Source organism: Archocentrus centrarchus, chromosome 17 (genome assembly GCF_007364275.1).
Source record: "Archocentrus centrarchus isolate MPI-CPG fArcCen1 chromosome 17, fArcCen1, whole genome shotgun sequence".
Classification (NCBI taxonomy): domain Eukaryota; kingdom Metazoa; phylum Chordata; class Actinopteri; order Cichliformes; family Cichlidae; genus Archocentrus; species Archocentrus centrarchus.
In genome coordinates, this window is record NC_044362.1 from 22,230,813 (window position 1) to 22,250,642 (window position 19,830).

Here is a 19,830-nt window from a genome sequence, read left to right on the forward strand (position 1 = left end):
CAGAACATACACCAAGTATACCTACTCAATCAGTCAAATTAGTTTTGCTTTAATCTGCAGACAGATTAAAGTGATTTCCACATGTTTCAGTGGGTCTAATTTAAAGTTTCAGAGGGCTAATCTGCAGCTGTCACCTTAGAAATAGACAACAGCACTGAGAGCATACTCAGCAACAAAATTATTAACTTGTGCACTAAATTACTAGATTGAGTTTTTTGCAGCATTAATCTTTTGTCTTACGTGTAAAAATGTTGCATTTTACTGTTATTTTTTATGTTCTTTATACATTTTTAATCACCATTTTTATCATCATCATCTGATAACATTTCTGACTGGATCTGGCAGCACCTATAGGAATCATTTTGTGCAGAAGAACAGTCATATGATCCTTGAAATGCACCCTTTTTTATGTGCGTGCACACAAAACTGAAGCAGAAAGCCCAGCTTAACACAGAAAGTTGATAACCACTGTTGTGATGCTCGTTATCTCCAACTGCGGGTTTAGGTTTTGTTGAGCCAGCTAATGCAAAGACAGACTGGCTTGATTGAACTTTGTTCATAGTATACACGTCTGGCTGGAGAAGAATCTCACAGAGTTGTTTGAGGGATTATTAAACATGAAAAAGGGACGTTTTTAATGTCTTTTTCATAAGGAAGCAGGTATTAAGTCTTCTTCTTCCTCTTTCAGCTGCCCCCTTTAGGGGTCACCACAGCGGGTTATCTGTCTCCATCTCACCCTATCTCCAGCATCCTCCTCTGTCACACCAACCACTGCATGTCCTCCTTCATGACATCCATGAACCGCCTCTGAGGTCTTCTTCTTTTCAGGATGACAGTTCCATCTTCAACATACTTTGTCTAATATCTCCACCGTCTCTCCTCTGCACATGTTCAAACCATCTCAGCCTTGCCTCTAACTTTGTCTCCAAACCGCTCAACCTGAGCTGCCGCTCTGATGTATTTCCATTCCATTCCATTTCCATTTTTAAATTTACAGTTCTACTGTCTGTAAATTTGTTTTTGTTGTTTTATTGTATTTGTTGTATTTTAGTGGTGTTTTTGCTCTGTTTTATTGTGCAGGGTTACCCTCTTCCACTTTTTAAACTGAGACAAATTTCTCCCAAGGAACACAAATAAATAATCTTGATCTTGATTTAATCTTGCCTGTCCTGGTCACGTTCAATGAAAATTTGAGCATCTTCAACTCTGCCACCTCCAGGTCAGCCTCCTGTCTTTTTGTTAGTGCCATACATCATAGCAGGTCTCACAGCCAGCTTCTTTTTCACTCTTGGTGTTATCCTTCTGTCACAAATCACCCCTGACACGTTCGTCTCCACCCACCCTACCCTGCCTGCACTCTCGTCGTCACCTCTCTTGTACACTGTCTGTTGCTTTGGATGGTTGACCCCAAGTATTTAAACTCATGCACTTTGATTATTGCTACTCCTTGGATGTTCACTTTTCCACATTTCTCTCTCTCAATTATGCACACGTATTCTGTCTTGCTTCTACTGACTTTCGATCCACTTCTCTCCAGAGCACACCCCACCTCTCCAGGCTCTCTTCCACCTGCTCCCTACTCTCACTGCAGATCAGAATGTCATCTGTAAACATCAGAGTCCACAGAGACTCCTACTCCACCTCATCTGTCGGCTCACAGACGATCCCTGATGTAATCCCATCTCCACTCTGAAGTCATCTACTGCTCCTACCACACATCTCATGACTGTCTTGCTGTCCCCGTACAACAAGCACATCTGTCAACCTGAGCCTGCTTTCATTAGCACAACCACCACTACCAGCTGACTGATGTGACGCTTGAAAACTGAGTAATACCCCATCGGGTGGTACTTAATGACCACGTGAGAAAGCCTAAGCCTGTGAGCCTGAGTTCAAAGTTAAAGAACCCTCAATTCACAGACAAGTAGAAATCACTGCACAGAGCTGCCTTAGCAGAAGTGAAGCAAAAGTCATGAGTAAGAAAAAAAAAAACTACTGAAAATCTGAGTGACTTGTGTGTATTTTTAGTGATTCAAGCAAAACAGAAACTCCATGCCCACACATGCTTACAGATTTATTTACACATCTGAGTACATACACATTCTGAGATTCCTCTTCACATTCACAAATTTCTGTACAGATTTATAAATCTGACCTCTCTCTTTCTCACACACACGGAGCTGAATTTGCAACAAATAACAATAACAACAGTGATGTGTAATAATCTGTGTTTCAATTTTCATCAATGTTTTTTCCACCTGTATCATTAGTATTGCTGTACTGATTGTGCTGTACATGCATGGATGATGTTATTAGAAATATATATTTATATATCACTTTTGTAGGTTTTGTGTGTCACGGTCCAGGGGTGCAGGCCATGTGGCATGGGAAGGTGGAGAGGACCCAAAACGGAGGACACAGGAGCAGGTAGTGGTGTAAAACAAAAAGAGCCTTTATTGTGGCTAATGCAAATACAAAAACCTTAAGAAGATAACAAACTAAAGAAAACTTAAACTGAAAGGAAACTAGGGAAATCAAGAAGCTAGGGAAACACAGGAACAAAAACCACTGCCACAAAGACAACAAGACTCTGACAGCTGACCAGAGGAAAACTCAGACAATAAATACACAGAGGAGACGAGGGGTGAGTGGAAACAGCTGGGGCAAACAGCTGAACAGAATAACACTAACGAGACTCACGGAGGTAAAGCAAAACACAAGGACACAGGACAAAGAACTGGCAAAATAAAACAGGAAGTAACCCAACATGGTACACGCAGACTTGACACATAAGGAGACTGGCACACAGAGGGAATCTAAACATGACAAAACAAAACCCAACAACACCTAAGCTGACACAAGACAGGGAACAACTGAACAGAGAAGACACAGACACCTGAAACACAAACAATAAAGACAAACACCAGCACACAAGAACACAGGGAGACAGATACACAGAGAAGCACAGACACAGGAGCACAAAGACACAGGAAGACGGGAACACAGGAAAATCAGAATAACCTATAATTGACAAAAACCCCAAAACAATACAAAACTGCAACAACTGAGAAACTAGACTGTAAGAAAAACTAAGAAACATAACCAGAACTCAAAATGCAGGGCCACTGGCCCTGGATCATGACAGTGTGTTTCCTATTTTCATCTGAAAATAACCTTTTCTTAAAAACGTATTGGGTATTGTGCTTATTTTCACATTTTGATCTCATCAGCAATATTTTTATTCTTTGCAATAGGAAAAAGTCTTACGTGCAACATGTTTATAGACATTCACATGTCAGTGAAAATTATGACAAAAACATTGAAATATGCTTTGTATTTTGCTCAAGTTTGATTTTCAATGTGGAAAAAAAGGCTGCCTGTATGTTTATTATGTGGGTTTTGTTAAAGCAGCAACAGCAGCTCTGACTTAATGTGAAACAAAAAGAGGAACTATTAGTTAACTCAAGAACATCACAGCATTTACAGTACAGTGCAATTCAACACAAGACGTGACAGCTGATGTTTGGGGTAAGTTGATCAGTACTTGCTGTGTTTGTTCTTCTAATTTGGTACCTTATTGCTGTCTATGGTTTACATAATATACAAAATCTACTTTTGTGTTTATGTTTTCTAGAAAATTGACAATGGCAAACAATTTCACAACAGCTGATGACGGAGTGAGCGATCATGTTGAATATCTTTGTGAGACTGACTTTCCAGCTATCACTGGTCCTGCCTTCATCTTGATCTTCATCATCAGTGTCATAGGCAATGGTCTCCTCTTATGTGTTCTTTTCATGTATGAGAACCTGAAAAGCATCACAAATATTTTTATCCTGAACCTGGCCTGCTCTGATTTGATCTTCACCTTCACACTTCCATTCTGGGCCACTGATCACCTCCATCACTGGGTCTTTGGGGACTTTGTCTGCAAATTTATGACTGCTGCATTCTTTGTTGGTTTGTACAGCAGTGTCATTCTGCTGACTGCAATGACAGTGGATCGTTTCATTACCGTGGTGCTGCACAACTGGCTGAGCTACCTCGGCAGAAAGAGGTGTGGAATTGGTACTTGTGTAGCTGCCTGGGTCATCAGCATCTCAGCATCCCTGCGCGATGCTATGAAAGTAAAAGTGGAAAACTGGGATGATGTTAACTATTGCGAGGACAGCGATGATGACAAACTTGGATATTATCTCCAAGTATCACTGTTATTCTTCCTCCCATTTGCCATCATTACTTTCTGCTATTCTGCCATCCTCAAGACAGTTTTGCAAGCTTTAAACAGAAAAAAGCACAGGACTGTAGCTGTGCTGTTGTGTATTGTTGCAGCCTTTTTCATTTGCTGGGGGCCATATCATATTTTGCTTTTAATCAAGTCTCTCTATAGACCCAAAGGTTGTAAGGCACAGGAACGATTGGATATTGCCTACCATATCTGTGAAATACTTGCCTATTCTCACTGCTGTATGAACCCTCTGCTGTATACGCTCTCACAGAAGTTGCGAAAGCATCTGTTGAAGCTTTTGCGCTGTGAAAATGTGTGCAGGAAGAACAGGGAGAGAGACATGGGTGCCACTTCTGTTAGTCAGAAAGTAACTTTCACAGCACAGAGCTCTGCTGTTAAGTTGGAACTACACAACTATCCATTAAACAGTCACTCTTGATATTAAATATAAAGTCCTTCTGTGAGGGCTTTTATGTAATTGTACATCTTTGGTATAATTTATAAATTATAGACATCCATGTTTTATTTTAGTGTGCCACTTCAAAGATGTGTATATAAAAATTTGTATTTCACTGCTGCACTTTAATTTGCTGTTTCTGTACAAAATAACATTTCCTAGGATCCAGTAAAGCTGTTTTCACTTCTCTGTTCTTTTGGCATGTCATGATAGGCTGATAAATGCACTGACAGCAAATTTCTGTTGGGTGTCTGCCCCCCCCCCCCCCCCCCCCCCCCACCCTGTTGTTGTGACTTCCAAGAAAAAAACGCTTACAATCAAAAGCCGGCTCCCTCACTGACCGGAAATGCAAACGTTTCTCAGACGCATTAAACCTAAAGTAACGAGCTTGTTTTAAAAATGCCAGAAGTAGAAAGTACAGATACTTGTGTAAAAATGTAGTGAGTAAAAGTAAAAAGTTGTCAAAAAATAAATACTCAAGTACAGATACCTGAAAAATCTACTTAAGTACAGTAACGAAGTATTTGTACTTCGTTACTGTCCACCACTATCTGTCAGACAGCTGATACCTTCAGCTTCCTGCTTCCAGTTAACAAGAAAATGATGTACAGATCATGGAGCTTCCTGATTGGCAGCGCAAAATCGAAATTTCGAGAAAGTAACTTGAAATTTAGACTTATTAACTTGAAATTTCAAGAAAATAACAGGTTACGGATGGCAATTTTTTTTTTAGTGGTGGAAACAAGCTTCCGTATGCATCAGTTCATAAAAATCCAGTAATTCACCTTTGAAGGCTGTTAGTGGCTGTTTATCCTGACCTGTTTCACCACATGTGGACATAGCAGAATGTGAAGTAATTTGACAGAAAAGGCATATCTCCATGTATAAGTTTCAACAAGAGTTTCATTGTTAGTGACCCCCACCAAATTTGCACACACTTCATTGTCTCCTAATTCAATGACTGCTACTAACAGACAGGTTTATGCTTGTAGCAGGACATACCAGCCACATCATGACAGAAGCTACGAGGACACCATATTGACGAAAACTAGATGATAACTAAATAAAAACTACCTAAAAGGATAAAAAGGATGACAAAATTAACTGACGCTTTTGTCAACGAATGAAAATGAGACAAAAATGCTTGGCGGGGATGACATCCAATCAGAACTCATTTAATTTTGTGAAAGGCAAGGACAAATTAGGAAAACAGCCAATTAGAAATTATTTAATTTTGTGACAGGGTGGGACAAGTTAGGAAAACATCCAATCAAATGCACAGTTGCACAAATTTGCTCTAAACCCAGGAAGGCCAAACTAGCCTGTGATTTGTCTTTACTTCTGATAGAACTAAATTACGTAAACAATGTCAGCAGGGAGAAAAGAGAAGAGTCGATGTATTGACACATTTGTCCTTTGACGTTGTGACAAACAAAACAATGTGAAAACAATGTGGGGCCACTAACTCGGGTAAAAACATGACAAATCTTAAACAACATGTGGAAACCTGTCACCCAGATCTCCATGCAAAGGTAAGCATTTTAATGTCATGCAGGGTAAAGTGTTTTTCCCAGTTTAGCGTTTGTGTTTACAGAAAATCACCACACTGCGGTGGACTAGCCTTTCCTAATCTTAGTTCTGAACACTGCCCTGTACCTTTCAGAGCGTGTCCTGCTGTAAAACGCTCTTATTATCTCAGTAAGGTGGTGTTAATGATCAGGTGTGTGGGAAGCAGGTGAAACGCTAATGTTAATATTATTAATAATATTCCATAACTTTGAATAAATGTTTAATTTTGTGTAAGTGTGTATAATGACTAATTCAAGGGAACTGAAGAAAAAGCATTTACAATTTACTACCTTTATATTTTAGTCGACTAAATCGACTGTAGATTTAGCCGACTATATTCTTATGATATTCGTCAACTAAAACTAAAACTATTCAAATGACTAAATTATGACGAAAACTAAATTACATTTTCGTCAAAAGACTATGACTAAAACTAAATCAAAATTTGCTGTCAAAATTAACACTGCAGCCCAGCCAGCACACTATTAGGAGAGGTGAAGGGCGAGACACCAGCTAAGGGGGGATTGACGATCTTTTTTCCCCCTTTTGCTGCTCCGTTGTACAATCAGATAAAAGGCCTCTCTAAACCAAGCTCCCGGGCAGAATTTCAACCCCAGCCCGCCCCTGTATGTATATATACACACCCCAAAGTCCAACCATTCTCTTCAACGTGGTTGGGGGGGTGTCAACGTCATTGAATAATGGTGGTGAAATGGCTTTGGCCTGGGGAAAGACCTGGTAAACTCCCCCAGTATTATGCCAACATACTCAATGGATCGTAGTTCAAACCATGATACAGACATGGTGCCGAGTGGTGGGACCCCCTGGCCGCAAAGTATCCAAACAGCTACTGGGGAAGAGCAACGAGATTATCCAATTAGCCAGAACAGTGATGACGTGGACAGGTCAAAGCCACACGGAGTATGAAAATCGGAACATGGAATGTAAATGGACTAAATATTGGCAAACTCAAAATTGTCAAGAGAGAAATGACCCAGCTGGACATTGATATCCTTGGAGTAAGTGAAGTGCATTGGCGAGGCAGTGGTTATTTCAACTCTGGAAATCATGTTTTCTATTATTCTGGCAATTCAAACATTTGTCGCTGGGGAGTTGGATTCATTCTGTCAAAGCAGATCGCCAAGGCCCTTGAAGTTTATTATCCAGTCAGTGATCAAGTGATGGCCACACGATTCAAAGGACAGGGACGCAATATCACCATCATCCAAATCTATGCTCCGATCTGCGGCTCAGAGGAAGAGGAGATAGAGTTTTATTACACAGAGATTTGGCGGGCACTAGATCTGACACCGAGAAAGGACATAGTATACATCATCGGAGACTTTAATTCCAAGGTGGGTACAGCAACAGAGACAGATATTGTCGGTAGCTATGGTTTGGGAGAGACAAATGAAGCAGGAGATTGCTTTGTCCAATTCTGCCAAAAAAAGGGGTAAGAGTTATAAACACTTGGTTCAAGCTTTGTATTGTGGGTAAAGACCCTACAATAATACAGAGAAAACCCAACAGTCAAAACGACCCCCTATGAGCAAGCACTTGGCGACAGTGGGAAGGAAAAACTCCCTTTTAACAGGAAGAAACCTCCAGCAGAACCAGGCTCAGGGAGGGGCAGTCATCTGCCGCGACCGGTTGGGCTGAGGGGAGAGAAAGACATGCTGTGGAAGAGAGCCAGAGATTAATATCAATTAATGATTAAATGCAGAGTGGAGTATAAACAAAGTAAATAAGGTGAATGAGAAACAGTGCATTATGTGAACCCCCCAGCAGACTAGGCCTATAGCAGCATAACTAAGGGATGGTTCAGGGTCACCTGATCCAGCCCTAACTATAAGCTTTATCATAAAGGAAAGTTTTAAGCCTAATCTTAAAAATAGAGAGGGTGTCTGTCTCCCGAATCCAAGCTCAAATGCCACTAGCTATCCAAACAGCTAAACAGAATGAATGCAGAAACTCCACAGACTCAGGGAGGACATCTTGCAGAGTTTACTGACATCAATTTTTCTGTGAAACTGTAACAGGATAAACAAGAATACATATAAGTATGATTGCTGCGATAACAATGTGAAAATCACAACATACACCATTTTCATATGCAGACAGGTGCCCCTTATAGTTAGCTTATAGTTAGCTAGCAACAAACCGAGCTTACTTCAAACATAAAAATGCATATTTTCTCTCCAAATGAAGGTGTCTGCAGCAACTACTCTCACGTGTGATTATTTCAATTTATAATACTCACAGATGATGCTTTAGCAAGCAAGAAAACAACATAAGCAGGGCTGAGGAGCTGCCGAGTAGCTGCGACTGTGCTGTGCTTCCTGTTTACAGCTTCTTCTACTGTTTTTTTGGATGACTAACCAAAAGTGACCACTAGAGGGAAAAGTTTAGCAAAAAACACAAGACAATATTCGTCTAAACAGCAAAACAGTGACCATGACACTCAGAATGGTCAGCGGACATAGAGGACAAAGCCGACCAAGAACTTGCTGGCTTGACACCATCAAACAGGATACAAATATGACAATCGCTGAAATAAAAGAAGCTGTACATGATCAACAAGGATGGAGAACGCTGATCTAACGAGTGACCGTGAATCGATTGCGATATTGAACAGATAAGAGAGAAGATTATATATATATATATAAATAATATAGTTGGGATCTGTTTTCCAATTGTACTTTAGAAATCTTTACTTTGTTTAAAACTTCCAATCCAGTGATCCCACCCAGGTTCGTTGATGGTGAAAAGAAACACACAGGTCATGCAAATACTCACGTCATAATCTAAACATTTATTCAAGCATTAATTAACAGAGTATATGATATAAAACATGTTTGAATCAGATATATCTGAGAGACTAGATCAGACCTTACCTTTCTGGCTCTCTTCCTCACCCAGTCTAAGTTTCTCACAGTCTGTCCTCTGCTTATATCCCCCATCCTCCACTTCTCCTAAAGAATATACCCTTTGACCTTTTATAGAATTTCTACACTGGTTTCTATGACAACCACACCTAAGGAATGACCAGCCTACACACTTTGAGAAGGAAAAAGTCTGTTTCAGACCACTAATAAGTAAATAATGCTATATACAAATAAAACTAACAAATATAATCATGCAAATAATTGCTAGTAAATGTAACTAATACACGTAATGCTAAATAGTTTATCTCCCCATAATATATATATATTTGAGTTTTCAAGTCAGCTAAACCTGTTAGCTAAACCTGCTTCCTGGAATAGGCCCCTGTTCTCCTCCTGGGGTGGAGTTTTGCTTCCATGCCACAGCCTGGTGCATCTGTGTGTCATCAGCATTATCAAGGACCTGTATCTGAGGACCAGTGGAAAAATTCACTCTTTGCCAGAGTCCAATACGTCCCAGTGGTAATTTGGCTGTTTCTGTTGTTTCAGCATAAATACTTTTGTGTTTTGAATCTTGTTTTGTTTTTCTCCAGTGATGTCATTCACGCATTACTTAGATTAAAGTAACTTATCCAAGTCACTGTCCCTTACTATTTTTGTCATTCTCCTTAGTAAAAAGATATATTTTTGCTTTCTTCTTGCGTCTCGGGGATATCCCCAAGACGCAAGAAGAAAGCAAAAATAATGTGACGTCTGGCTGATGCAACAATGCTGCCAGTGTTGTGCCAAAAAGTGATCGTCTGCCATAAAGTGATTCCAATGTTTCTATGTGCATTTACGCGTAATGTCTTTGCTTATATTGGTAAAAAGAGTGCCGTCAACATGATTTATATAAAAAAAATGAAGAAATAACCTGTTTTCCAAGAATCTTTAGGAGTGTAACTAATAAAGTAACTTGTAATCTAACTTAGTTACTTCTAAAATTAAGTAATCAGTAAAGTAACTAAGTTACTTTTTAAAGGAGTAATCAGTAATCAGATTACTTTTTCAAGGTAACTTTGGTGATGTTTTAATTGTACGTTCTGTGGCCAGTCCTCAAGATAAGATGCACTGAAACAGAGGAGTTAGTCTAGTACTTCCTGATTTGGTGCTCCCTGTCTAATGTATTATTTAATTGTTTATTATTTGGTTGATCCTCTGTTTAGTAATTAATTTACTGGAGTTTTACCTTTAAACATTTGTCCTTTATTCATTGAGTAAAAAATAATCCCTAACAGTCTGTTCTGATTAGTGTAGTATGTTTCCATATGGGTATATGTCTTATATGTCATTGAAAACTGTTACAAAAATATTAAAACATAAGTTTCACTTTGTTTAGGTTTCATTTTTGTCTATGTTTTTTTATGTGGTTTTAGTAAGGCATCTCTGACTTATTATGAAACAAAAAGAGGAACAATCAGTGTACTTAAGAATGGCACAACTTTATCCGCAAAATGTTAATCAACAGAAGACTAGATAGCGCATGCTTGAGGTAAGACTTTGTGTTTGTTCCCCTAATTCGGAACTTTATTACTTGCTATAGTTTACATATTATAGAAAACCCAAATCTAAAGAGTTTTTGTATGTTTATAGAAAACTGCTCAGTTAATGTGTTTAATTACATTTAAAAAGAAAATCTACTTTTGTGTTTTCTAGAAAACTGACAATGGCAAACAACTTCACAACAACTGATGATGGAGTGAGTGATTATGTTGAATATCTCTGTGAGACAGACTTTCCAGCTATCAAGGGTCCCGCCTTCGTCGTGATCTTCATCATCAGTGTCATAGGCAATGTTCTCCTCTTATGTGCTCTTTTCATCTATGAGAATCTGAAAAGTGTCACAAATATTTTTATTCTGAACCTGGCCTGCTCTGATCTGACCTTCACTGTCACACTTCCATTCTGGGCCACTGATCACCTCCATCACTGGGTCTTTGGGGACTTTGTCTGCAAATTTATGACTGCTGCATACTTTGTTGGGCTGTACAGCAGTGTCATTCTGCTGACTGCCATGACAGTGGATCGTTTCATTAAAGTGGTGCTGCACAAATGGCCAAGCAACTTAGAAAGGAAGAGGTATGCAGCTGGTGCTTGTATAGCTGCCTGGGTCATCAGCATCTCAGCATCCCTGCGCGATGCTATGAAAGTAAAGGTGGAAAACTGGGATGATGTTAACTATTGTGAAACTGGATTTGATGACAAGCTTGAATATTATCTCCAGGTGTCCCTGCTATTCTTCTTCCCCTTTGCCATCATTACTTTCTGCTATGCTGCTATCCTCAAAACAGTTCTGCAAGGTTTAAACAGAAAAAAGCACAGGACTGTAGCTGCATTGTTGTGTATTGTTGTAGTCTTTTTCATTTGCTGGGGGCCATACCATATTCTGCTTTTAATCAAGTCTCTCTACACACCCAAAGGTTGTAAGGCACAGGAACGGTTTGATATTGCTTACCATATTTGTGAAATACTTGCTTATTCTCACTGCTGTATGAACCCTCTGCTGTACATGCTGTCACAGAAGGTCCAAAAGCATCTGTTGAAGGTTTTACAATGTAAAAATGTGTGTAGGAAGAATCAGGAGAGCAGCACTTGTAGTAAATAAAGCCACTTCTGTTAATCAGGTAGTGGTTTTAACTGCACAGAAGTCCGCTGTTAAGGTGGAACTACCCACTATATATTAAACTGTGACTTGTGAAATTAAACATTGAGTCAGTATGTAAATACTTTTATTTAATTTTGCATTTGTACACTCCCTTGAAATTATAGACATATAGCTTTTTATTTTTTTTATGTTTGTAATGTGCCAAGTAAAGAATGTATGCATGTAAAAATGTGAATTTAACTGCTGCACTTTCATTTGCTGTTTCTGTGAAAAATAAAAAAAAATTTGCTGAAAACCAGTGAAGCCATTTTCAGTTCTGTCTAGAAGTGTGGCTTGTAATGTTAGGCTAGATTACAAAATATTCCATTGACGACACTTTTCTTTTGTTCCAGTTAGAGTCAAACTAATGGGAAGTGTAAGTATATTTACACAATCATAGAAGGAAGCAGTCAGCAGTAACTAAAATGACATGGACTAAATATATACAAGGTAAGGTCATGTTGGCATTTTATTTTATTTTGAAGTAGATGACAACACACATGGTCATGAGGAATTTTTTTGTGTAATAATAAAATGTGAATGGTTGGAATAACCATAGAGGACAATGCTGTAAATACAAGAATATGGACATTGATATGGCAGCAATGGCCATCAAAAGAGAAAAAGTCAGACGATGTCAGGTGTGCAAGTATTTAACTTTAAAGAAAAAAAAAATGTTGAGACTGTTATACAAAAGCAGCAGCATTTTCTGTGACCATTTTTTCACTGACTCACAGTGACCCCTGCACTCACTTTATGTCATTTCTAGATCTCTGGTGTCATATCATTGTGCTTGAACACACCATTTAAGGTGGTCCACTTCATTAAAACTGCAGTCGCTGAGACAACCAAGACAGAACAAAAGAAAACAGGAAGCACCAGAGTCCAAAACAAAAAGCAGGGGCCTATTCCAGGAAGCAGGTTTAGCTAAAAACTCCATGTTTGTTAACCCTGGCAGAAACTGTTCCAGAAATAGAGCTAACTCCAACTCTGAGTCAGTTACTGGGGTAATAGACTCTGTGAACCTAACCTGGTCGCTGGTAGGTTTTACCCAACAAACTCTGAGTATCTCGCTGACTTCTCCCCTCCCCTGTCTCCGACAGGTGGTTCAGGTGCAGCCAGTGGTGCAAAAAGGGCGTATACACTATATGCAATGCACAGGGGCGCCACACCAGAGGGGGGGCGCCAAAATGATGTGGGAAAATATTTCTGTAGTTGCATTTTCTGTATTTAACAGCTGTGCATTTGACATGATCAATAACAGAGCCCTGCGCTCCTTCACCTCCCCTTCTCCTGTCCCCGTTTAAAGACAGTCGGTAAGTTATGTCATAGAAGTCTTGTATTTTATAAGTCCATGAATAAGTGATCTGCACACATGAACACAGTAAATGTTGAGAGGATGTGGATGGTGCGTTTTGTGTGTGTGTGTGTGTGTGTGTGTGTGCGCGCGCGTGTGTGTGAGTATGCAGTGTTCTAGCTAGCGGTTGATCGCAAGGTGCCGCACCGGTCTGAGACGCCCTCTGCTGTCACTGCATTTAGCAAACAGGAGCCCGCCCTGAAAAAAATTTCTGGCTAGAACCCTGGTGTGTGTATGCATGTGGGTTGGGTTGCGTTGGGTTGGGTTGAGGGGGGTGCCTAAAAATGTGTCCGCATACACCTCAGAAAGTATATAGCTGCGCCCCTGGGTGCAGCAGGAGAGTTTGTTGGGTAAAACCTACCAGTGAAAAAGAAACAAGGACACGCACATCCAAAATGAAGGCTGGGTGCTGGAACAAAAAAAATTTGTAAAGAGAAAAAAAGAGGGTCCACACCCCGGCAAAGCTCCTAAACCATGTTTTTAATCCAAACAAATCTTAATAGTAAGAAGTAACGTTTCAGGCCACAAATTGCCCTTCTTCAGAAGGGCAACCTACCAGTGACCAGGTTAGGTTCACAGAGTCTATTACCCCAGTAACTGACTCAGAGTTGGAGTTAGCTCTATTTCTGGAACAGTTTCTGCCAGGGTTAAAAAACATGGAGTTTTTAGCTAAATCTGCTTCCTGGAATAGGCCCCTTCTTTTTGTTTTGGATTCTGGTGCTACACTTACACTTCCCATTAGTTTGACTCTAACTGGAACAAAAGAAAAGTGTCGTCAATGGAATATTTTGTAATCTAGCCTAACATTACAAGCCACACTTCTAGACAGAACTGAAAATGGCTTCACTGGATTTCAGCAAATTTTTATTTTTCACAGAAACAGCAAATGAAAGTGCAGCAGTTAAATTCACATTTTTACATGCATACATTCTTTACTTGGCACATTACAAACATAAAAAAAGAAAAGCTATATGTCTATAATTTCAAGGGAGTGTACAAATGCAAAATTAAATAAAAGTATTTACATACTGCCTCAATGTTTAATTTCACAAGTCACAGTTTAATATATAGTGGGTAGTTCCACCTTAACAGCAGACCTCTGTGCAGTTAAAACCACTTCCTGATTAACAGAAGTGGCTTTATTTACTGTAGAAGTGCCGCTCTCCTGATTTTAACTGCACACATTTTTACATTGTAAAACCTTCAACAGATGCTTTTGCACCTTCAGTGAGATCATGTACAGCAGAGGGTTCATACAGCAGTGAGAATAAGCAAGTATTTCACAAATATGGTAGGCAATATCCACTTTTTATGCACTTTTTATTTTTATATCTTTAATGTACATGGCATTAAAGATATAAATCTGCCTCAGTTTTGTAAACTCTTTTTTTTTCTGTCTCCATATTTTCAGCATTAAATGGTTTCTTCCCAACAGAGTATTGGATATTGTGCTTATCTGTAAATGTTATATTATCAGCATTCTTACAAAAATAACAAACAAAAATAATAAAACCCCTTAAATATAGATTTGTCTGTTTTGATTAATGTAGCATACCTTTAGACAGTTATTTGTCAGGGAAAACGATGACAAAATATGTTAAAACATAAGTTACATTTTATTTCATTTTCAAAGTAAAAAAAAAAAAAAGACTACCCAAGTCATTTTTTTTTTTCATTTTGTGGTTTGTTGAGTAGGCATCTCTAAAATAATGCAAAACAAAAAGAGGAACCACTAGTTACCTCAGGAACATGCTAGGGTTTACAGCACAGCGCAATTCAACATTCAGTGCAGTGTTTACGGTAAGTTGATCAGTTTTTATTTTTACCCCAAATTTGGTATTTAATTACTTTTTAGAGTTTACCTAATATCCAAAGACTAAAACAAAATGAACAGTTTCTGTATGTTTATATAGAACACCTCAGTTGATGTACTTAGTTAAGTTTTAAAAATCTTATTTTGTATGTATGTTTTCTAGAAAATTGACAATGGCAAACAACACGACAACTGATCAAGGAGCAAGTGATCATGTTCCATATCTTTGTGAGACAGACTTTCCAGCTATCACAGGTCCCATCTTCATCTTGATCTTCATCATCAGTGTCATAGGCAATGTTCTCGTCTTGTGTGTTCTTTTCATCTACGAGAATCTGAAAAGTGTCACAAATATTTTTATCCTGAACCTGGCCTGCTCGGATTTGATCTTCACCTTCACACTTCCATTCTGGGCCACTGATCACCTCCATCACTGGGTCTTTGGGGACTTTGTCTGCAAATTTATGACTGCTGCATACTTTGTTGGTTTGTACAGCAGTGTCATTCTGCTGACTGGCATTACAGTGGCCCGTTTCATTGGAGTGGTACTACACAAATGGAAGAGCAACTGTGCTAGAAGAAAGAGGCATGCAGTTGGTGCCTGTATAGCTGCCTGGGTCATCAGCATCTCAGCATCCCTGAGTGATGCTATGAAAGTAAAGGTGGAAAACTTGGATGATTTTAACTATTGCGAGGGCAGCTCTGATGACAAACTTGGATATTATCTCCAAGTATCACTTTTATTCTTTCTCCCATTTGCCATCATTACTTTCTGCTATTCTGCCATCCTCAAGACAGTTCTGCAAGGTCTAAACAGAAAAAAGCACAGGACTGTAGTTATGCTGTTGTGTATTGTTGCAGCCTTTTTCATTTGCTGGGGGCCATATCATATTTTGCTTTTAATCAAGTCTCTCTATACACCCGAAGGTTGTAAAGCACAGGAACGGTTGAATATTGCCTACCATATTTGTGAAATACTTGCCTTTTCTCACTGCTGTATGAACCCTGTTCTATATACGCTCTCACAGAAGTTGCGAAAGCATCTGTTGAAGCTTTTGCACTGTGAAAATGTGTGTAGGAAGAACAGGGAGAGAGACACCGGGCAGAACACTTCTGTTACTCAGAATGTAGCTTTCACAGCACAGAGCTCTGCTGTTAAGGTGGGACTGCACAACTATTCATTTCAATAAGGAGAGATCATTAGGAAAAGTTGAACATTATTTATTGATATACAGAATTCAATTAATCTATTTGGTGGTTAGACTCCGATGTCCCATCGAAGTAAAATGGAATCCCAGCAATGAGGGCAGAACCCCCCGGAGTCTAGATGTGGGTGGTGAAGCTAAAGATAGAGACTTGGGTGGCACACTGAGTGATTTGGGTGTGGTGGACATGGGGAGGAAGTGGGTTGCACGAATGAGTATACAAGAAAGAATGACAATTAAGGAGTGAGATTTAAAGTATTCAAAGTGGAGACTGATTGGCTTGAAGAATGCGGGCAGAAAGATGATTGGACTAGAGGAATGATGTCAGCTTTGAGTCTGACAGAATGGAAAAGCAGAAGTACACTAGCAGCCAAATACCCAGGAAAGCAGGCAGAGGAGTGAATACAGATTTTCCTTATTGAACTTACACCTAAGCTTCATTAAAGAGTGACTCATGAAAAGGAACATTGATCTAATCTTTTTTTAGCTTTTTTAAATGTGCCAAGTAAAGGATGTATATGTGTAAAAATGTAAATGTCACTGTTCCACTTTCATTTGATGGTTCTGCAGAAAATAAAATGTTGCTGAAACCCAGTGAAGCTGTTTTCACTTCCTTCTAGAAGTGTGGCATATGATGGTGGCTTAGATTCCATTGACAGCACTTCCTGATGGAGTCAAACTAGTGTGAAATGTAAGTGTATTAACACAATCACTGAGAGAAACAGTAAGCAATACCTTGAGTGACACAGGCTGGATAAGGTATAAAAAAGGTAATGTAATTTTGGCATTTTATCCTGTTTTGAAGCAGATCACAACATATATAGTCATGAAAAATGTTCCTTTATGTACAAATAATTTATTTATGTAAGAATAAAAAGAATAATAATGCAGTGGCGCAGTGGGTAGGCCCTTGCCTTGTAGCTGGAGAGGTTGCCGGTTCAAGCCCCCGTGCTGTGTTGTGTCCTTAAACCACATTGCCTATTTAAATAGTAGTGCCGGTCTCTGGCTGCATGACTGTGGATTCTTGTCTCTGGATGAGTGATCTGGAATGATCATTTCTTTGTTTGCACAATCACAATGAGTTGAATCTAACATCTAATAAAAGGTGAAATTTTGGAACACAGTGGAACATTCTGTGAAATACTGGGGTTAGGTTAATTGGCCATTCTAAATTGCCCATAGGTGTGATTGTGAGTGTGAATGGTTATCGGTCTCTCTGTAGACATGCGACAGGCTGGTGACCTGTACAGGGTGTACCCTACCTCCCGCCCTGTGACAGATGGGATAGGCTCCAGATCCAAATCATATGTGTGCAGGTAACTTTAAAGAAAAAATAATGTTGATGCTGTTATGTAAGCAGCAGTAGTGACCATTTTTTTCACTGACTCACAGTGACCCCTGCAGACTCACTTTATGTGTCATTTCAAGATCTCTGGTGGCATATCATTGTGCTTTTACATGACATTTAAAGTAGTCCACTTCAAAATTTTGGTCAATCTTCTGAATTTGTTCCATATACTGACTTTTATACATATACCTGTACATTTATTTTTTAAATATATGTTTTACTAATATTGATGATATGACACATTATGCTGACATGCTGGACTTTAGGATCATTTTGGACTTCTGAACTGCATTCATTTGATCTACCTGTGACAAATTTATTTGGCCTTGAGCAGTTATGTTATTATTATTAGTTATTATTATGATCAGACTCAAGGCCCACAAATATATTCGGCCTGCGAGATAATTTCATATGGCTATTATTAATGGCCAGTAAATAGCACTCCAACCACTTATACTACAAATCCTGCGCACTAACCCATTTTCCTGCGTTGCCAATGACACATAGGCGTAGGAACTGGGGGGACAGAGGGGACATGTCCCCCCCAATATTGGAGACAGGCGCATTTGTCCCACCCAAAAATTACACAGCAGAGGAGAAAAATACTTGATTTTGAAATCTTTAACTCGCGTGCTTTTATTTTGAAGGTGCAACATAGAGTCATGTCATTGCGATCCCCTTGCCCCCCTCTGAACAGCTCTGTGTGTTTGGGAGGTGGGAGACAGTGGCAGGAGTCAGAAACTCTTGAATGAGGTAAAATGGTCTGTCAGGATCATTGCCATGAACAGAGACGGCCCGAGGCATAGGCGACATATGCGGCTGCCTAGGGCCCCCTGACCACTAGGGCCCCCCCAAAGCTCACATACATTTGTAATGAAACTTTTTTTTTTTAACATGCTAGTGCACTGGCAACATTTGTCTATGCACTGGTAACAATTACCTGTGCATTGGTAACAGTTATCTGTGCACTGGTAACAGTTATCTGTGCTCAAGTCAGTTTGCCCACATCTTACGATCATAAAACATATACATATGTAAATTATACATGCAATAATATAGGTGTACACACTATTTTTCCAAGAAACATTTGAAAAAGAAGAACGTAAAAGATCAAATAGCATTTTTTATGCTTTGCTCAGAGTATTTATGGATCTGTCGGGTTTCCAATATGTGTCCCCCACAATAGGAAACTCATTCCTACGCCCCTGCAATGACACATTGATCAGTGATCAGTGGATAAAAACATCCCTCAGCACTTTTTACAGTGACATTTAAGCTAGCCTGTACCCCCAAAATGCCCAAAGGAAAAGTCGAAAACAGGGATTTTCCAAACAGCTGGGAGGCAGAGGACCTGATCTGGCATCAGAGGTAAGTCTGTGTGTCTTTTTTCCCCACCTGCAATGTGCGAAGAAAAGAGTAGATTGGCGGGACAGGTGGGGTAGAAGATACAGAGGGAGACCTGCTGGGGTGAGCTGACAGTGAATCACTGTCACACACCAGGAAATGCTGTGCAGCAAAGTCCTGAAGACAGCACCGTAACACAGACAGTGAACTTTATAAGAGGCAAAGGTTTAAGTTTCAGTCTTTTCTGGAGGAAATAGCTTCTGAATTTGTTGACTTGCCTTATCACACAGGTGCAATGAGCTACCTGAGGATATCTGTCAGTTCACAGAAAGTAAAGGAAACGACTCAGCAGGGCTCCTGATGAAAAGTGGCTGTGTGAGTCAGCCTTTCTCTGTGACATAAGAAGCCTCTTAATGCGTTAAACCTGCAGTTTATAGGCATAATCAGAAGTACCTCGCCTGTACAATTTACAACTTCAGTTTCAGCATGCCCGTGCTTCTTCAGTCCTCTGTAAAAGTGTGTTTTCTAAGGCTGGGAAAGTTATACCAAAAAGAAGAGGTCGGCTGAATCCCTACACTGTTAAAATTGTTTTATTCCTGAATAAAAATCAGTGAAGCACCCCCACCTCCACCCAGTGATGTACGGTGAGGTTTGTGATGGGTGAGGCACTGACTCCACTGGAGTCGGATGTTCACATATATGAACCCAAAGTAGAAGCTTATTTTTCAGTTTTAATTATGCTAATGATTAATTATGCTTTAATCAACTCCATATTGTTCAACAATGATGGCAAGAAAAACAAAATATTTAATGTAAGGTCAAACTATTTTTTTTTGGGGGGGGGAGGGGGTGTCTCTCTTTTTAAATTAATAAAAACTTACCTTTATTTGAAGATGAAATCCATACACCTATCCTTCTCCACGAATATCTCCGTTACTCTGTTA

General features: G+C 39.5%; 2 protein-coding genes and 1 pseudogene across 3 annotated transcripts; all 3 read left to right on the top strand.

The window, feature by feature from the left end:
- The first annotated feature begins 3,490 nt into the window (after positions 1-3,490).
- LOC115796237 (chemokine XC receptor 1-like) lies at positions 3,491-4,761 on the top strand. The gene is made up of 2 exons (XM_030752545.1): positions 3,491-3,528; positions 3,635-4,761. Exon 2 carries the CDS (start codon positions 3,645-3,647, stop codon positions 4,665-4,667), a length of 1,023 nt encoding a protein of 340 aa, XP_030608405.1. The 5' UTR covers positions 3,491-3,528; positions 3,635-3,644; the 3' UTR covers positions 4,668-4,761.
- Positions 4,762-10,549: 5,788 nt separating this feature from the next.
- Positions 10,550-11,859, top strand: LOC115795596 (chemokine XC receptor 1-like; annotated as a pseudogene).
- Positions 11,860-14,327: 2,468 nt separating this feature from the next.
- Positions 14,328-16,742, top strand: LOC115796151 (chemokine XC receptor 1-like). 2 transcript variants are annotated; one of them, XM_030752421.1, is made up of 2 exons: positions 14,328-14,467; positions 15,153-16,742. In XM_030752421.1, the coding sequence occupies exon 2, from the start codon at positions 15,163-15,165 to the stop codon at positions 16,177-16,179; it is 1,017 nt and encodes a 338-aa protein (XP_030608281.1). In that variant the 5' UTR covers positions 14,328-14,467; positions 15,153-15,162; the 3' UTR covers positions 16,180-16,742. The 2 variants fall into 2 exon arrangements, with proteins under 2 accessions (XP_030608281.1, XP_030608283.1); XM_030752423.1 differs by lacking the exon at positions 14,328-14,467 and adding an exon at positions 14,918-14,976.
- Positions 16,743-19,830: the final 3,088 nt, after the last annotated feature.